At 42.7% G+C, this 20,244-nt stretch overlaps 1 protein-coding gene across 1 annotated transcript; it reads right to left on the reverse strand.

The window, feature by feature from the left end:
* Positions 1-8,118: 8,118 nt before the first annotated feature.
* Positions 8,119-19,278, reverse strand: adar (adenosine deaminase RNA specific). The gene is made up of 15 exons (XM_070912004.1): positions 17,659-19,278; positions 17,125-17,450; positions 16,425-16,620; positions 15,947-16,149; positions 15,421-15,556; positions 14,966-15,204; positions 14,466-14,622; positions 13,844-14,012; positions 13,493-13,586; positions 13,251-13,367; positions 12,971-13,098; positions 12,644-12,826; positions 12,369-12,481; positions 11,761-11,888; positions 8,119-11,062 (listed from the first exon to the last, which is right to left on the reverse strand). Exons 1-15 carry the CDS (start codon positions 19,276-19,278, stop codon positions 10,738-10,740), a joined length of 4,134 nt encoding a protein of 1,377 aa, XP_070768105.1. The 3' UTR covers positions 8,119-10,737.
* Positions 19,279-20,244: the final 966 nt, after the last annotated feature.

Below are 20,244 nucleotides of genomic sequence, written 5' to 3' on the forward strand. Positions count from 1 at the left end.
GGGTGCGTCTCCGCAGCTACATGGGAGAGAAACCTGCACACTTCTCTGCTTTGTGATTAAATCGAGTAATTAAGAAAATCCCATTGGAGAATTGATCATTTAGACCACAATTTATATATATATATATATTAGCCTCTATTACATTTGTATTTTTCTTTCCTTTCTTATCCGATGATCCTCAGACAATTGTCCTTGCAGGGGCAAATAAAGTTGTATTGAATTGAATATTAGGTTAATAATTAATGCCTTAAGGTGAACAATTAACAAAAACTATCTGATGCATAATTTACGGGAGATGGATGTAACCACAGTTTTTTTATTAGGGATTCTCAGATTTCATTCCTCGCAGACTAATCAGTTTATAATTCTCACTCTACAGAGTCTATACAGCATAATCCTACATAATTAGACTATTCTACCTGGCCCTAATCGGTTTAATATTACGGTTCTATGTGTGCGTTATGTGCACCCTTAATCGGATGAGCGTTGACGCGGAATTGTGTGGGAGCGGATTAGACTGACTCCTTCAAACAGGTCAGTCTCTATCCTGCGATTATACAACCTGACAGACATCAATAAAGCAAATCATATCGTGTGCAGGATGATTCCGAGTATTTATACAGCACGAGCCATATGCCAACGCCTCACTCACACAGTTAAATGTGGAAGAAGGACAGACAGTGGTCCATTAATGACGCAGAAAAAAGATGTCCTCCTACTATATTACTGTCAATATCATATTTATTTATATTTTTGTATGTATAATTTGTTGTATTTTAGTCTCTAAATGACTCTTTTTCCTCCGTTTATTCCTTGCTAGGTTAGGATGTGATGTTTCTTCCCTGGGCTGGTTCGTGATGGGTCAGTGATGGAGACAGGCTGGTTCAACAAGCGGTAAATCCTTCATAGAAAAAGGCCTGGGGAAAGGTCAAAGGTCAGGTCTGCACCCCCACAGATCAAAGTCATTTACTGGGGACAATGGGACAGAAATAGGAGGACAGAGTGAAAGAAATAGGACAGAAAAATAGATTTGAGAGTGTGTCTGTACTTGGGCTTGATTTTAGTTTTACACTGTTAAAGTGAGGATATTTTTATGATTTTTAGGACAGTGGTTTAGGACCAAGGTTAGACTTTGGGTTTTGGTAAAGGTCAGGGAAAACAAGGTTACCCATGTAGTTTCAATGGAATTTAAAGCTAAAATGATGAGTTGATTAATTGATTAGTTGACGGACAGAATATTAATCTGCAACAATTTTGTTAACCAATTAATTGTTTTATGAAACTTTGCAAGCAGAAATGTGAAAATTGTCTAAATTGTACGAATGTGTTACTTTTCTGTGTTTTTATCATTGTAAACTATATATCTTTTAAACATTAAAACAAGACATTTAAAGCCGTCATCTTGGGCATAACAATATCCGGACATCTTACAGATCAAACAAATAATTTATGAATCAAGAAAATAATCAGGAGATCAGTCGATGATGGAAATGATCATTAGTTACACCCCTGAAGGAATGAATGCAGTTGATGTTGTGTGTGCTTGTGGAGGGTGGTGGTTTTGATCTCACCTGCACAGCTGGTATAATCCTCCCAATTGTGTCTTTTCATGTTATCTGCACGAATAAAAAGACTAAACTAAATTATGTAAAAGAATAATCATCTGGGCTAAACTTTAATGTTCTGGCAGCAGTTTCCTCACAGCTGCTCTGCCAATAAAACACAGGAGAGCGAGAGCAAGAGAGAGAAAGAGATTTGACAAACACAATACGATACAATGAAGCACAGAAAATTGGAAAAAGGGCTGCCAGAGGCCCAGGGGGACATTAGGACTGACAGAAAATAAGAATGGTGGCAGTCCACACTGTATATCTTTCACAAGCCTTAATATTGTCGACAGAGGTTAGAGGGCAGCAGAGAAAGATGGAGAGTTTGGAGCACTGAAAGCAGAGGGAAGTGACAGAAAGGAGGAGTGATGGACCCATTGAATGAAAAGGTTAGTCCACAGTCCTGCCCTGCAGCATATGTCAGATGTACAGTGTGAGAAATATGTGAACGAGAAAGCGAATAATAGAATACAAAGAGGAATAATGAAGTGGGATGGCAGTTGCTATGCCAACGCTGTAGTATACAGATTAGTTCTCACTCCACCTGATCTACAGTATCTCTCTTTTGTGTCTAAAGCCACATAAAAGCTTGACAACAGGAAATGATACTGTATAAATCACATAAAACTTCGAAGTGACACAACTGGTGGGTGGGTGGCAGAGGAAATAGCGGAAGAGAGTAATGTGTATCGGGTGGGGGGAAAACAGAGATGCAGACAAAATATGAGAATTTGGACGCTCATAAGTGAAAGGAGAGAATGATTTATTGCATTCTGGCCAAAAGGACACAAGACCCTCCCACCACACACACACACACACGCACACACACACACACACACACACTGCAACAACATTTCCAGAAAACAGCAATTATTGCATTTCCAGTACAATTTTTCCACTCAGCATTTCTTTCAAACCTTTTCACATTCGCTATTACACATTTTTCTGTTGAATTACACATTCAGAAAAGTTATTTTTTCCTTCTGCCTCCTTGTAACTGTCTAGCCCCCCTCAGTAACATAAGGGATGAACTCAAGTCCTTTACTTAAAAGGAATTGTTTGGTATTTTGGGAAATATGCTTGTTCGCTTTCTTGCTGAGAGTTAGATGAGAAGATCAATACCACTCTCATGTCTGTACGGCAAATATGAAGCTACTGCCGGTTAGCTTAGTTTAGGAGACAAAAGGAGACATGACTTGTTAATTAGTGAACTTCAGTGGTGTTGGTAGGTGGATTTTGAGTCAGGCTAGCTGTGTCTTCCTGTTTCCAGTCTTTGTGCTAAGTTAAGCTAACCGGCATATTAAGTGTACAAACATGAGAGTGGTATCGATCTTCTCATTCAACTCTCAGCAAGAAAGCGAACAGGCCAAAAAAGATTTCCCAAAATGTCCCCAAACTATTCCTTTAAGTAGAGATACCACACTGTAAAAATATCCCCAAAACCCCAAAATGTTACTCTGTATTAGCAACAAAATGTACTTGAGTATTAAAAGTAAATATAATGCAGAATAGCCCCTTACAAAGTCATACATTACATTTCATGATTGGATCAGTATTACTGATGAATGAGCGTATTAAGAATGTACTTTATATACCATTTCATAGTTTAATGTATAACAATGCATCACATTTTTTATATGTAATAGCTTAATCTGTAACTACCAATTAGAGCTGTGAGACAAATGCAGTGGAAAAAGTACAATATTTTCCTCTGAAAAGTAAAAAGTGGCATCAAACAGAAATACTCTGGCAAATTGCATATTGCAAATACAAATAATGTAAAATGTGTATAAAAATGTACTGAATAACATCACCACACTCATGGTACTTACAGTATATAGTAAGTGCATTGCATAGCTGCATGGCCCTTCTTAATAAACCACTAGACTGGCCCCACTCTATCAGACATGCTCTAATCGCTGCCCTACACCAGCTCCTTTGTATCCTAATGGCTCAGATTGCATTAGGGGCCTGGAAGCAGTGCGGGCTACCCCACAGACTAAAAAAATGGCCGCTGTATGCAGATGGATCTCTGCATGGCAAACGGCACTCTGATCTGACTGCCTGAGAGAGACTAATCAAATACAGAGAACAGGAGACTACAGGGGGTAAAAGATACAGAGGAGGAGGAGGAGGAGGAGGTGTGGAGGGTTCTTTTTATGTGAATGGTGGAGCTTGCAGAAGGCTGTGGGTAATGCATCCGCTTTCCCATTTAAGTGGCGAGCAAGCAGTGCGGAACATCTCGCCTCCAAACAACTGTGCCCTTTTAATGAAAGGACTGACACACACACACACACACACACACAGCATATTGACACAGCTTTATTAGACTCTATGTCTGTCAGAAATTGTATCAAACGCCAAACAAAACACTCACCGCTCCACATCAGGTCTTGTTTTATAAGATGTAAGATATTACGTGGAATTAGAGCATCGTCACCTGTGACTGATGGGCCCGTGGGTTAAGTGTGCTGCTTACAAGTGTGTGCAGCTGTCATGTCACTAATATTTGGAAGTGTTTGAAGAGTTCAGAGGCTAACTACAGTTTCACAGTGTCAGCACGATAGCAAAGTGTATGCTGTGGTGGTGCTGATGTACTGGATGTGTTTGTGTCAGCTGTCTCCTGACTAAAAGTCAGTCGTCAGCAGACTAGTGACACTGCCGGATTTCCACTCATACACACTTTTCCTGTCACTTTAACATTCAGGACCTTTTTTCTCCCTCTGGGGATTCATGTGTGGCTTTAAGTTTTTTTAGGTTGGATTCTGGACAACCCAGTCCTGGAGTCCCTGAAGCACACTGGTAGCCAGATAGATCAGCTGCTGTATCTTCATGCCGAGCGGCCTCAATCAGTTTGAAAGGTGCATAGTCACTGTCCCAACCAGGCTAGGTGATTAGTTTGGCTTTTGTTGAAGCCACCTATGGCGACGTCATATTCCCAGTTGCCACTGACTATCCAGATAATGACTGTGGCCGGTGCTCCAACATCCCTCCTTGAAACCATCGGCTCTTCCAGCTCTTCTGAAACAACCTCTTGCTGGATGTGTGGAAGTGTGTGCAAGACTGTTTTGATATGCCATTCTGCTGCTTCCACAGATTTTGTTGCCCCACATGCCAAAAGAGCCCTGCACAGGGATTCTGTGTGACAAAGACAAAGATTATATATCATTATATATATTGTTTAGCTCTTACCAATCAGTTTTCAGTGGACACAGAAGCTGTAATAGTGGCTGCTTGTAGCAGTTAACTTAAAGTTCAAGAGGTGTTATGTCTGTACTTACAACAACTTGTACAGCTGCGTCAATCTCCTATTTCTATGATGCTAGTATTCATGAATGTAGCATTTTTTTTATTCTTCCTTTATTCGAGATTTGACAGTAGAGAGACAAAGCTCCCCGGCCGGACCCAAACCATGGATGTTGTGGTTCATTTTTGGGGTCTTAAACCCTGTGGAAAGCTAGAGAGCTAGAGATGGTGTACCCATTCACAAGATGTCGTACCCTTTTACAATCCTGTTTGCTAGGCTCTGATTGGTCAATTGTTCCTCTAAATGGCAGAAACAGTCATCAATGAGCACATCAGACCAATTTGAAACAAATCTGCAATGTGCGCAGCAATTTATATGTCTGGAATCCTGCTACCCTTACGCCTCCTCTGAATCTGACCACTGGTCAACTACAAAACGCTGTGGTTGTTCCCCTCCTCAGCTGACACCATCCTTTGTTCTGTTGATTGAAATGGCAGTGACAGTTGTTGTAATGGTATGGAATAATGTGGCCTCATAGTTCTGAGAGGACGTGTAAAATTTAGGCCTCTTTTAATGCACAGGTAGTAGGCCGTCAAGTTCTCGAGCCTTTTGACAATAGGAATGTTTCACTGTATGCTATGTGTCACCCTTGATTGAAGAGGCAATTGGTTAAGTATGTCTGCAAGTGCATGCAGCTGTCCTGATACTAACATTTAGAAGTGTTAAAGGAGTTCAGAAGCTAATTACAGTTTCAAAGTCAGCAAGATAGTAAAGTGTATGCAGGGTTGGTGTTTGCGTGCGTGTGTGCAGTCTCCCTGAGTCAGCTGTCTCTTATCTCTCAGCTAAGTGACAGCGCCTGATTCCTGCCAGACTTTTTAGCGACGCTGTATTCCTTAAAAAAGTACCAACGTATAGTAAAGTCAGTTTTACGAGATCCAGTGCACTGTGCCATCACGGTAGTGACCAAATTACAATGCCACTGTACTTCCATGGTGCAATCACTGGAGTGTCCAAATTCAGTAGTACTACAATTAACAATGCTGTAACATTATGGAAACGCTATACTATACAACACCATGTGCAGTCATTGGACAGAATCAATTTATCTTTACTAATCATCAGGGTGTGAAAAGTCAGGTCACATACCATGACTTAACAAGGCTAAGAGTCCACAGCCAAGCTAGCAGCCCTGTGAAGCTGTATTTAGATTATACGATCTACTATGTATCATTTATTCAATGACCAACACCACGGCAAAATTGTGGACACCATGATTTTGTACCATGGCAATAAAATGGCAGTACAAGTGGGTCATTTTTATACTATGACCAGTACCATGATACAATATTTGTACCAAACTGAACATACCAGCCATTACCTTAAAATACATTTGCCTTTCTCACGCTTCATGGACTTGAGGTTCGATCCCTCCTGTCACATCTCTGATGACCATTATAAATTTGCACCAGACTCCACAGGTTCTCATGATCTTGTGTTTTTTTAGTTTAGCTTCTAAGCCATTTCTCTCCCCACTCAGCCTTCATGCATTCCCTCCTTCCCCTCTCTCATTTATTTCCATTGGAGAGTATCGATTGGCTTGTTTAAGCCCTTCGGTTTGGACTAATATTTCACTCCATGCAGCCCCGTTCCACTCGTCCATCCTTGCCTCCATCGTGCTTTGCTTCTCTCCCTCTGTCATTAGTCCTGCCCTCCCACCATCTAAATACTTGACAGCAGAGACAGTATGAATCCAACATGATGGGTGGAGATCCTGATTGAAACAAGCCCTTACAATTGCACACACACCATCTGGACAGCACAAACACGCATCTATATGTGGACACACGTTTATGCCAGTATAGCTTGAGGGGAACTTCACTGATTGATTTCTTAGGTCCAACTTTAATTAAATGTAGAAAATTGGTACAATCCCTGTATGCATTTAAAACATGTCTACCATTTTTTATTTTTTTTATTTCTGAAGTTGTTGGGATTCCACTGCTATACATCCTCTTCTAATGAAACGGGCTGTTTGGGAGGCATTAACAATTAAATTATTTATGAAGCACTACACTGATTGGCTGGCAATATTTCTGCCATCATCCTGTCCCCTGACAGAAACAATTGCTGCTGAACTGGAGACAAGACTGGATCTAATGCTACACAGAACTGATTCAGAATTAGACACAGAATTTCACTATTTGTTCCCAGTGAGACATCACACCGAGCGACAGCTCTAAATGGCTTGTTCGAATGTTCAAAGTGTTATTGCATCACATTAAGACACTGTGGAAACAGTGTGGAGCATCAGTGTTATCCAGTATCATGATTTTACGGCACATAATTAACATGACAGTATACACCAAGAACAGACCCCCCCTTTTGATCCTCATCCTTATTATCATAGCTGCTTTACATTTTGTATATTCTTTTATTTATTTTGTATATATCACATCCCTTCTTACCATCTAACCCATTGGTCTATTGTTCATCTTTATATATGCACTTTTGATGCTGTTTGCATCTGTTACTTACTGTGTGCAATGATAAATCTGACCCAAAACATGTCCTAATCTTGAAATAGTCAGTTGTCCACACAAGGTAGAAGTACAGGAATATAAACATGCTTTTACACAGACGTACACATCTTGATAATGAAAGCAAAAGGACCAACATATCATAAGCTTGTCGATTGGTGTGATTAATGAAAGGAGTCCACATAATACAATGTGCTCGTCTACAAATTAAATAAATGTCAGTGCTGCACAGATCCGGTTCTGGGGCTGATTTCATGTTCTCCACATGCACACAGCCTCTGGCCCTAAGGTGAGGACATGTTTCCATCTGCTGATCCTTTGGAGAATTGCAACAGGCTCTGCAGCTATTAGGAGGCAGACTGGATCTAAACGCCACCCTGAGGAAAGGAGCCCCTGCTGGAAAAATTTGCATCTCCTACTCAGTCAAACTTTCAGCCTGTGTGTCTTTCCAGTCATTGTTTCTCCATAAGTGTAATCCAAAGCATGTCATGCATGAGGAGTGAGAAGCAGAAGCACTACTAGACATTTTCAGTCTCCTCAATAAAAGTCAGCGGCGGCTCTGACACAATTTCTATGACCCCCCCCAAAATGTCAAAGCCCCTGTATCATTACGACACCTCAAACCCCTGGTGAAGGAAGTTCTCCTCTGGAGATAGAAGTCAGTGACGGATAAATAGAACAGGCAGTATAACAGCCTCTGACAAGAAAATACCAGATAACACATCACTCCACTGAAACACTGCTACGTATTTTATTATTTTTTTACTTTTCAAACTTCATTGGTAAAAAACAGCATATTCCATTGCAGTTTAATTAAAACATCAGGAAAAAAATATACAAAAGCAATTGTAGATGATTTACAAAATATATACATTAAACCTATACATATACATACACACACACACACTTTATATACAGTCTTATACTCAAACATCCATTTTTGCATACAGTGGGGTCCAAAAGTCTGAGTCCACTACCAAGACCTGTACGTTTTAATGAAGAAAAAAACCTACAAAACTAATACAAAATGTTCCGTTAAAGTGCCTCATTCAAGTAATTCCGACGACATAAATCAAAATGTCTTAAAAGAATCTTAAAAGAAATGCAACAAACACTAAAAACAATCTGTTTTGCTTTATTATATCGTATATGTGTAATTCCTTCTGCAGCTAACTTGATAAATAAAAAAATACTGCCCACTTGTTTTTAAGACCGAGTTTTACGTCTTTATTAAGGGTCAAACAATAGTACATACCACTGCTGAAGACAGTAACAAAGTCTTCAATTAAATCTTGAACTTTAGGTCTGCAGTAAGAAAGTCAACTAGACACTGACCAGAGAGGCAAAACATCACCTGAAGCTTAAAACTATTTGAAAGAAGATTCATTTTCCAGAAAAACAATGGCTCTGTACGTGCATCAAAGCTAAACTAAACTGTTTTAAGTATCATGAAGTGCTGACTTGCATGACTTTTCCTCTGTAATTACCAGACCTCAAACACAATAAATATCTTTGAGAGACAAACTGTAACATATAACATTAAAGAGTGCTCAGATAACAAGGATTCTCAAGTTCTACAAAACAAAAACTCCATTGTCCAATTCAAGTGCAGTGGACATAGAAAATTCTGAGAAATCAACTTTTTGTAAATACAAGTTTATTTTACTTAGTGCATTAATAAAAAAATAAAACACTATGCAGTATTTTGAGAAATAAACTATATGACTATAAAAGATATGTTAGTTTTCGATATATGAGTTTCTGGAACTGGACTCGGGCTTATGGACCCCACTGTACGTCTGTGTGTTCATGTATTTGTATATACCTGATGTATATATTGCACCATTCATCTACATGTGAGCAAATAAACAACAGACGGCACACTCTCCTTAGACAACGAAACTGTCCTAACATAGCAGTCCTGCAGACCTGGCCATGCAAGAGAACCTAAAAGCCTCTTCGTATCGAGACGTAAAAAACAATATGCAGGCAGGGCAGCTGAGACTTTCCAGGACTTGCTAGCATGGCCAGCTACTGATGAACTTATTGACAGAAGTGAGGGAGGAGAAAAAAAAAAGGAGAAACACTCAAAAAACACACAAGAACACAACATAAGAACATAAATATTGTACTTTTTGGAGGTCATGACATCAGTAATTCTTTATAAAAGCACAAAAGCACATTGAAAATGAAGGGGCTGATCAAAGGGGTGCACCGACCTATGCTAATGGAACCATGGCAACAACATGTGGATGGACAGCTGAGGGTGTACAGTAAATTTAAATTGTATTCAGAAAGGGGCCTGATCGAAGGTTTCACAGTATATACAGGAGCTAAAGTCTCAAATGCTGGACAGTGAATGTTTGTTTAGTCACTGATCAGAGTAAAAGTTGGCATTGATCTTCTTATGTACAGGGAAAGCTTCTTATGTGCAATGTAAGCTGGGACTGTGCTGAGCAAGGACAAACCTCCAAGTTTACTCATGACATCTAACTACAGTGAGTGCAATTTTCAAAAATAAAGATTCCTGCTAAGAGCGTCCCGTTATTTCTGCTTACCGTCCTAAAAGCAGCTGCTTGTACTTCCTAGCAGTACGACATAGGGAGCAGAGGCAATGATAAGCACTTCATGACAGAGGACTTAAACTCTAAATTAACTTAATCCCAATTACAAACACTGCTACAACTGCTGGTCATAGAAGGTTTAATGCCAATTAGCAGCACTTGTCAGCTATACAAGGTCTCGATGCAAAATTAGACAACAAACATCGGTCTGACGAGACCAAATCAACTGGGTCCAAACTGTAATTGCAATGGTTAACAGACCTGCAAAAATGAGTTCACATCTCACGTAGAACAGTGGAAAAATAATGGCAGCATATGCCAAACACTACAATCACAAAAGAAAAACTGAAAGTTGAAACCAACCCAGTTATAAACAGTATAAAAAGAAGCTGACAAGCAGTAATTGTTTTGCAAACTAATACAAGCCAGATTTGTAGCAGTGTTAACCATGGTGATTTACTGACTTCAAACTAATTCCTTTTTCATGTAGTGTTTACATTATTCTGTACACCCCGTGGATCTCTCCATAGCTCTCTGTGACCCCACTCAACCTTCAGGCTTTGCCCTTGCCATCTTCCTCTCATTTATTCTGTCCTTTGCCATCACTCTTCCTCTGCAGCCTTTAACCATGTTCCATCAGAAGATACAGTTCTGGCCGCTGGCTACGCATTGTTTGATTGTCCTTTTTTCCTTCTCATCCACCCTTTCAATCTGCCATGGCCTTGTGCTTTCCCCCCCCCAGATATTTATATTACCCACTCAATAATGCAGCCTGCACTGTTCTATGCCTCCTCTTGCTTGTACTCCATTGCTGCTCCGTTTCTACTGCTGCCGTATACCACGGGGACACTTGCTCCATTGCTCCTGCTTCCCTCGCCTGCCTCAAAGCTCTTCTCTTCCAGCGGCTTGCCAATCCAGGCGCCGTAACCGTGGACGCCGAGAGCTCGGAAGAACTGCTGCTTGGCTAGCTGGAAGGACATTGCTGACATCTTGGCGTGGGAGTAGGAGGGCAGGGTGAGGAGGTCAGTGCGACCACACCGCTGGCACAGAGTGTGGAACAGATCGAACAGGTTGGACTTGGATACTCTGGACACGCTCAGTTTGTTCCTAGAGGACAGACATTTAAGGGCTCGTTAGTTGAGTGTGAAAGTATTTGTCTGGCATGACACAGCTTTTTCTCTGATCATGCAGTGTTTCCTATTTAGCTTACTTAACTGCCTGCTGCTCATTGTTTTGGGTGATTTCATTAAAATTTAATTAAACTTGTAGTGAATCAGGTTTTACTGAATACAACAGAACACTTGAGATTATCCAAAATACAAAAATGCTGCCAAGGGTCTGTTCAGTTTGTGTATGTGAAATTGTTTATTCATAATTTGCTACATTTGCCATATTTATTTTTACAGAATGTGGTGTTACCAGCAGTTTAGGTCCTTTAGTGTTAACTCAAATCGAATTATGACAACTGACTGTGATATCTTCAAATAAACGGAGACACATTCCAGGGATGTGTCTTCACACAATACTGATCAATAACTCATACAGACAAAAAAAAAAAAAAAATCACATTTCTGGAAAGCATTTCAGGGGCATACTGAGCTACTGGGCAAATCAATTTAAATTCAAAATCTTTGCTCTGGAAAACAATTGACTTGAATGTGTGGGGGGTTAATACAAAGTCATTGTTAGAATAGAGAATAATCTCAATAGAGATAGAAAAAAAACACTGAACAGCAGCATGACGCTCCTTAAATAATAAGTGCGTGTTGCTATCAGGAGCTACAGGATTCAGTTTGGTTACATACCCATCCAGTTTGCCTTTGGTCCCGTCCAGCACCTCTACACTGTGCTGGTCTGGAAAGCTCCAGTTCACACTGGACTCCTTGGTCTTGCCTGTGTGACGTGTGGAGTCGTACACGCTCACCCTGCCCACCTACAGTCCAACCAGGTGGTGTGGGAGAAGGGAAGGGGGGGAAGAGAGAAAGCATATTTTGTTCAATCAGGCTAATTTAGACCTTCAATGTGAGTCAGCAATTCCAAACAGAGCGTGTAAAATTCGTTGTGTAACGCATGTGTCAGTGTGACGCTGCGATTAGGGATGGAAGACTCAACAAATGTCACTGATGTGTGAATGAAAGCCAAGAAAGTGTCCAAAAACAAGGAACAGGCTGAATTGTGCTTAACTGCCAGCTTCTGTATTTCTCAGGCATTTCGCCCGGCAGTCTGATGGTGACCTACCTGCTTTTTGTTAATTGATGGATGAGCCAAATTTAAACAAGATGAGCAATGAAGAAACAGTTGTGCAGCCACAAATAGGAGTGTTGGCAGCTTAATTGATTAATCTAGCGAGAATGACCTCAATACTCCTGATTAATGTCCACATGTGACATTGCCAAAAAACTTGTGCGGTTACCTCTGGGTGGTTTAGCATGAAGGGAGGAGGGAGACTTTGGGTGAACGCGTCTCCGTCTCTGGCCAGCCGACAGCAAACAGCACGTGTCAGGTGCCCGTGGCTGTACAGATAGCCTGACAGATCAGATCAGCAAAGACAGGTTGTAGAACAGAAATTGGAGACAAGAAGCAACGTAAAAGTGGGAATTCATCCAATTTCACTGCTGTTCACGCTCATGCATATTTGTCACAGTATCTGTTCTTCAGTTGGGAAAACAATGGAACAGTATGTTTTACCAAGCGTGATGGACTTCAGGTAGATGGGATGCAGGAAATGGCTGAGGAGTGCCCCCTGCAGACCCAACACGTTCCAACGCAGGATCTTATCACTGCAACTCATGGTTCGCAGCCTCTCACCGTGCTGGATGCCGTCCCATGTGGGCACAATGGCACTTGACTCCACTGGGATGGTGCCCTCGCCTGGCACAAGCAACACACACACACGCACACGCAGAGGTCACATCACAGGTCTGGCTTACTAACCAGGGAGTGGAATAATTTGCCCCCATGCACTACACGGATATATATTTATGAAGACAGATGTGTGTCAGTCTCATCTCTCACCGTTCTCCACTTTGGTGCGGAGCTTGCCCTGCTTGGCATTCTCAAACAGAGGCTGATGGCCCTCGACTTCATCCCCTGACTCACTGCATGACTTGTCAAACAGAGCGCCATCCCCACAAGGTGCCGTGCTATTGATCAGGGAGAAAGAAGACACATGAGGTATTGATATGACATGCATTGATCCAAACATGAAACACTGATGGATCCAAGTGGTGGAATGAAAGACGAGAGCATGGGGGGGAGGCGAACAAGGAGATTAAAAAACATCCGATACTCCCACCTGATGTAGAGGTGAAAGGTGATGTCAGATTTGATTCGCAGTTTGTTTTTGTCCGCTGGCTCAAATATACTGTCATCTGTGTCATCATAGTGCTTGAGCAGCTCACTGTACAGAAACCTGAGCAGAAAGGAGATGGTGAGTTAGACTTATAAATAATGTCCAGCAGATTGGGTCTGGGAGAAGAGCAGGGTATTTTCAGGAGAGGGAGAGAAACATTGATAAGGGGCAAGGTCTATTTCTACCGAACAAATCCCCTTCTGGAGATGATTTCAGCGTGGCAGTCATTAACAGTCTCCCCTTTAAGGCTCAGCTCCTCCCCTTTAACACAGCGATTTCCTGACAGAAAAAACAAACAAGAGAAACACATTCAATGTCAAAGACCACAACAATGCAACGCCTCTCGGTTCTGCAGTGACCTACTTCTGTTTTAGCTTTCTGACAGTGCATGCCTCTCAGCACAGAAATCCAAAAAACTTCCTCACGTCATAGAAACAATGACAATGTATTTTCTATGCTGCAACACAATCACTTATACTTCGTTATTACCACCTCTCTTTCTTGAGTAGATTATATGCTAAAGATAATGGATATACCAGTTCCCAGGCTGACAACAGTCCCAAGGCCCTCCCCCCTCCTCATGACGATGGTGGCCAGAATCTTGCGTCCCAGAAGGCTGTGCTGGATACGTGTGGTCAGGGCGTTGAAACGCTGGTGACTCAACATTGCTATCTGGTCATGCAAAGTGCTGCCACTCACTGGAAGCTAGAGAGAGTAATGTATAAAGGACAGGCAAAATAGAGAGGAAATGTTAGAGATATTAAAATTATTTAATATTCCGTACATTTGAAATTTATTTGACTGTGCAAACCAATAATACATTTCAGATAATAGTAAATGATTATGGCTTTCCTATATCTATATCTAAGGCAGACTGCCTGAGTATATGGCAGACAAAAAGTGTGCATATGGACATTTATGCTGTAATGTTGTCAGTGAATCAGTCAATTATATGCAGGCGTTTACTGTAATTTAGTTGAAGCTCAAACTTTCAACACAGGTAATGAGGTACGCAAAACCTCTAGCTATGCCTCTGCTATTTCTCTCATTACATTATGTACTGCCTTACCTCCAAGTTGAGCCAGAGAAGACTCTTTTGATGTTGGTGCATATTCAGGTTTCACGATAGAAAATGTAAAAACATTGAAAAGTCAATACCTCGGCTGGGATAAGCTCTCCGGTGCGGGCTGCCCTCTCAGCCTCTCCAATCAGAACCCGTAGAGCAGCATCTGCTGCTTCCTGTTTTCCCTGCTTCTTGTTGGACGCACACACTGGAGGGAACCAGCGTCCGCCCAGTTTGGCCTGGTAGGTGAACCTGAGCAGGAAGAGCAAAGAGAAAGGCAATCAGACGAAGATTTCACAGGGTTTTCTCAATCACTTGAAAAAACTAAGGATCCCATGGTTGTTTTAAAACCAATGAGAGATGAACACAAATATCCACTGGAGTGTTTTCCTTACCATGTCAAGTGTTGCTAGAACAACAGAGATCCAGTGAAATGAGGCAATAAGGCCTTCATTAATGTTCCAAACCTTTTCTCAAGTATACAAAGAAAATATTTTTCCAAGCACATGGCAACCCAGACAGTAAGAGATTTTTTTTTATCCAGTGTGTTCATATTAATTGTGTGTTTTTGTGCATTCATGCAGTTCACGCATACTTAGGCTCATGTGGTGGCCCAGACTGGCCCACCAGTCGGATCTCAGCGGCAAAGCCCCGGGCTCTAGCGTACTCCAGAAGACCCGAAACGGCATTGTTGTTCAGGTGGTTGATGAGGTCCCCAACCCCTGCCTCGTGTGCTGCTCGCAACTCATCTGCAGTCAGAGGGGGCAAAGAGGGACATGTAGTCCCAGTACCACTGCCGTCACTATCACTGGAAGAGCCCAGGGGCAACTGAGGCTGGAAAAGAGAGAAGGGAGTAGCAGTAGAGAAAAAGAGAGATATGAACGGTATTGAGCAAATGAAGCAGAACAGCATGACAGGGGTGACATATTCATTTCTTTCAGCCTGAGTGATCTGATGTTTTTCTAAAATCATTCCACTCATTTTGGGGATTTGCAAACTCTTTCCTCCCAAATGAACAGCTCGAGTTATTCTCTGCTTCTCCCTCCTCACCTTGTTGAGCTGCAGTCTCCCGTCAGCCATTAATTCTTTGACGGCCCCCTCTGCTGCCAGCTGGCGGGCTGCCTTCTTGCTTGGAGCTGAGGCCTCTGAAAACAAGTTCTCTCCGACCTTCACCCTGTACATGAACCTGAATAAAAACCAGGGAAGGTGAAAAGGGTGGAAAGAGACATTTGTTTTGGTTTTGCAACTGAAATCAGAGACGATATCACACTGTTGAGTTACTCTTCTAGATTCCTGACTTATCACATTTAGAGAAATGTTTCTGGAAGAAAACACAAGTTTGTATTGTATCTCCCAGTCGGCTGCCTAAAGGGATGGATTATAAACAGAAAGAGTGGTAAAGAGTGAATGGACAGAGATGGTATTGTGTCTTTGTCAGCTGACTACAGTCCTGAGGACAGATTGAACAGAAATAGCTGATCAACTGCTTCCCTGAGGGAGAAATGTACGACCACAAAGGAGTTTGTAGTGTGGGATCCAACAGGATAGATACAGAGGGAGGTGAAGGAGCCAGTACCTTGGGTCATGTGGAGGGCCTGCCTGCCCAGTGATGATGAATTCTATGGGGTTCCCGCTGCGCTGGCTGTACTCCATCAGGACAGACACCGGATTCTTCCCACCAGGCAGAGAGCGGGACAGTGGCTGGCGAGGTCCCTCTGTCATCCCCATCCCTTCTACACTACCAGTCCCACAAATTCCCCCCGTGCCTTCAGCTGGCCCCTGGTAGACAGAGGAGGAGACAAAAAATATATTCAAATTAAGGCTATTATTTCTGGTGACCTTTTTTTGAATAGCTCCTGATTTATTCACAACGTTTACCAGGGCTACAATATAATCACAAACAAAATTTTGGCCTCCACAGCCTCTTAAACTTGACTGCTGCCCTGGTGCTTTAAATGTAGTGCTCTCAGCTCACATGTTAACTGCCTGACCAATCTCAGGTGTTTGAAGCAAGATTTGGGGGCTTATTTACACACATTCAAACACAAACTTACACTGGTGTCTGGTAGTACATCCATCACTTGGTCCATACTGGCAGTATTTCCCTCATCCCCCGTGCTCACCCCTCCCTGCATCTCTCCCATGAGAATGCGCAGGGTGGCCGCAGCAGCGTCCTTTTTTGCAACCTTCTTACTGGAAGCTTCTGCGACAGGAAACAGCCTCCCGTTGAGCATCACCTGCATACGGAATCTGACAGAGGGAGAAAAAAAATATATACAGTTGAGACACAGTGATCTGTCAATAAATGATTAATTGAGCAGCTACAATTTTCCGAGACTACTGTGCTGCATAATGGGCAAAGTAATTTTCATTCTTAGTTGGCAGCACCATACGTTTTCATTAAGGCACATTTATTTCTCTTTGAATCGATAGGTTTGTCACCAGGTGCTTTACAGAGGGTACATATTTTTCTTTCTTGATACCTCAGCTCCCCAAATTTAAAATCTACATGGAACTAACCTGATTCATATTTTGGTAAACTGAAGCAAGAGTTTACCGTGGCACTGAAAACTGAGTCTGTGGCCTGCTGTGACTTAATGAATATAAATGATATGACATTGATAAAGACACTATTTAATGTGGACTGATCCACTGTTCATCCCAGTAATGTCAGTACATACATAAACAATGATCACAGATTAATTTTCCCCTTGCATCAATTAAAACACTTACAGAGTCAATTACGTGACTAACCTTGGGTCGTGAGAGGGTCCCGACTGGTCGAGGAGCAGGAACTCACAATTTTGGCCCAGATACTGGGCATACTCCATGAGGCCGCTGACGGGGTTCTTCAGCCTCACCTCCTGTAATTTGGCCCACAGGTTCTGGGGAGGTGGAGCAGCCAGCGACACAGCTACAGTTCCCACGGCGTTGGCCTTCTCTGCTGCTAGTTTCCCAGCGTCTGTCTCTTTGCGAATGGCGTTGAGGAATTCTGGGATGTCGTCAGTGGCCCACTGTCCTTCGTTGGTCTCTTCGTCTTGACATGGGGTAATGGAGGGGGGCTGGAGGGAGGATTGGGACTGAAAAGGGAAAAGCAGTAAAAGTAAAAGAGGTTAATAAAATCAGGGTAGAACTCCCTCATTTGAATGAGTCATTGCCTTTATATTTTGCTTTCTCAGCATATGACTGCCATGTCATGTTTAAGGTGTCATCTACATATATATTTATATAATAAGAATGTATTCAACTTAATACCAGTACATAAAAACAAAGCCAAATTTTACCTACCACTTCGCTGTGACTTTGCTCAGGCATCCAAACCTCTGGAAGTGGCAGTGGCTCCAGGTCTGGCATTGGTGGTTGCGGTGGCGAGGGCAGAAATACAGACCCTCCTCCCTTCTCATCTCTACTGACTTCTAACTCCATCTTCTGGGGTGCTGGGGTGCTCTGTGCAGCTTTAAGGCTCCTCTCCATCCTCTCTCTGCGGCGTGTGGAGAGCTCCCAGGTGGGTGGGTTGATTTCTCCATTCTTAATAACTTCCCCTTGCTTCTCCAGGGTGTGGAGAGTAGGATTGACCTGCTTGGCATTTCTAAGACCAAGATTTTTGGCTATGACGAGAGCGGTTGCCTCCCTTGAACGCAGGAGGTACTGCAGAACTAGCTCCTTCTGGTCTGTCATTATGGGAAGCTGAGGTTCCTGATCAGGAGAGTTGGTATGGTCAGGGTGTCGTTTCTCCTGGTGCTGACTTTTTGCTGGTGACTGGGACTCTTCAGAGTCAGATGACTCTAAAGAGGAGCAGTTAGAAGAACTGGATTCTGTGTCAGAGTCCTCTTCTTTGGCTGCTCCCCTGTTTTCTGCTGTTTCTGTTTTTAGCTCAACCTTGGCCTCAGGTTTTGCAGGGTGTTCTGAGCTGACACACAGATGGGAAGGTGGACTTTGTACTTCTCTGTAAAGAGTCCACTCGGGAGGGAGGAGTCCTTGCTTGGAGGCTGCCTGTGAGCGCTCCAAAGAGTAGAGAGCCTTGTTGACTATCGTTTTGGGCAGTCGCAGCTTTTTGGCTAACAATTTTGCAGAAATACTCTCACTTGGCTTCAAAGCAGCCAAAGACCTGAGCACCTGGTCCTGGATGTCAGGAGTGAGAATGATGTTAACTTTACAAAAGCTTGAATTCACAGAGCTGCTGGATGCAGAATGTCTGTCAAACCTTTCTCCTCCTCTGTTGGGCCTGTCTCTATAAAGGGACAAATTCTGAAAACTGTTGTACGGAAAGTCTGTTTGGTCGCACCATTGTCTGTTGGAGTATTGGCTGTGGTTTTTACCTTGAAACTGGTTTTGATTCTGGTGTTGAGGGCCTGGGGTTCCTCGCGGGGCTCTTACACTGGGTGGGTATAGAAAACTCTGGTCCTGACTATACCCCCCTCTTCCCCTAGGGCTGCTGTTGGGATTTGGATATCTACTGTAGCCAGACTGGGGCTGGTATGAGGAACTAGGTGGCCTGCCGGGTATGACTCCCCCTCCCCCTCCACGTGGACAGGCTCTGAACTGTGGTGCCTCAGAGCTCTGTCCTCTCAGGAACTCTACCTGTTGGTACTGAAAGGAATTTGGTCTAGGATTGGGACTGTGATTCTGATTATGTGAGCTTTGATGGGCCACTGGATTAGGGGCCACTTTAATATGGTTTGGTAGGGGTGGAGCAGATGGGTTGAAAAAGGGAGCTGGGGGGTGTGTGGGTCCTACGGGACAGCCAGGGCTATTGTAGTAACTTGAAGAATATGGGTTCTGCTGTGGGCCAGGCCTAGGGTAGAATGAGGCTGGGCCAGGTCTGTGGTAATTCTCCTTGGCCTGGAGGTCAGGTGGTGGATGCCTGTGGTAGTGTTCTTTGGGAGGCCCTCCTCTACCTCTGCTCATAGCGCAGGGGTTGAGCGTGAAGGGGGCCGGTGCAGCTGGATGTGCAGCTTCTGTATGAGTTTACGTCCTCTTGCACAAACAGGAGACCCTGATGGAAAGTCAGGGCAGGCCTATTGCACACTGAGAGCACCTGAAATACAAACAAAGGACAATGTCAGGAGAATTTTAATAAACAGAAATAAATAACAGTAAGATAATTGAATGGTGGAAAAATGAGCAGCAGCCGGAAGGGCAAGAGAAACTGTTGTTCCAGCCATTAATACAAGTTCAGGCCCTGCTGGCAAGCCTCCAACCTGCTCAAGTGTCCTTGGACAAGTCAGTGAATCTATACCAGCTCCGAGGACACAGTTTCTAACATGATCCGACTCTCTTACCTTCCTGAGATGCAGAAAAAAAAATACAGTGGACAATGAAATATCTGGATATTATGAAAGAAATTTAGATTATGTGCAGAGGATACACTCTAACATACACCAACACTGCTGTGTATATCTTCAGATTGTACCCTAGCCAGTCTACAAGGATAATGCAGGGTGACTTACTGTCTCTCCCAGTCACACTGAAACTTAATCCCAGGGTAAAAGGATGGTGATTAATAATTCAGACCTTCTTGTGACTATTCTGTTTTATTTCTGGCCTTACAAATTATTGCTGGATCTGGATCCATAGCAGAGGGGAAAAGTGAGACACTGATGCAGACAAAAAGGACAGTTCCAAGGACAAACGAATGTAAAGGTCTGCCTGTCAGTGACAAGCTGGGCACAGAAAACCATGCAGTTGCTAGCTGACAGTCTGGAATAACAATGTTTTGCAGAGTTAGGTTTTTTCCTTCCTCCAAAAACAAAAACACATCAAATCAACAATAGAGCAGAAATGTAGATCCTGAACTGCATAGTTCAGACTTTCAATATCCTTCTATGGTACGACAAACATTGATTCAGCCTCAAGTGTCATATCTGACAACAC

The sequence above is a fragment of the Enoplosus armatus genome, chromosome 9, assembly GCF_043641665.1.
Source record: "Enoplosus armatus isolate fEnoArm2 chromosome 9, fEnoArm2.hap1, whole genome shotgun sequence".
In the NCBI taxonomy this organism is placed as follows: Eukaryota; Metazoa; Chordata; class Actinopteri; order Centrarchiformes; family Enoplosidae; genus Enoplosus; species Enoplosus armatus.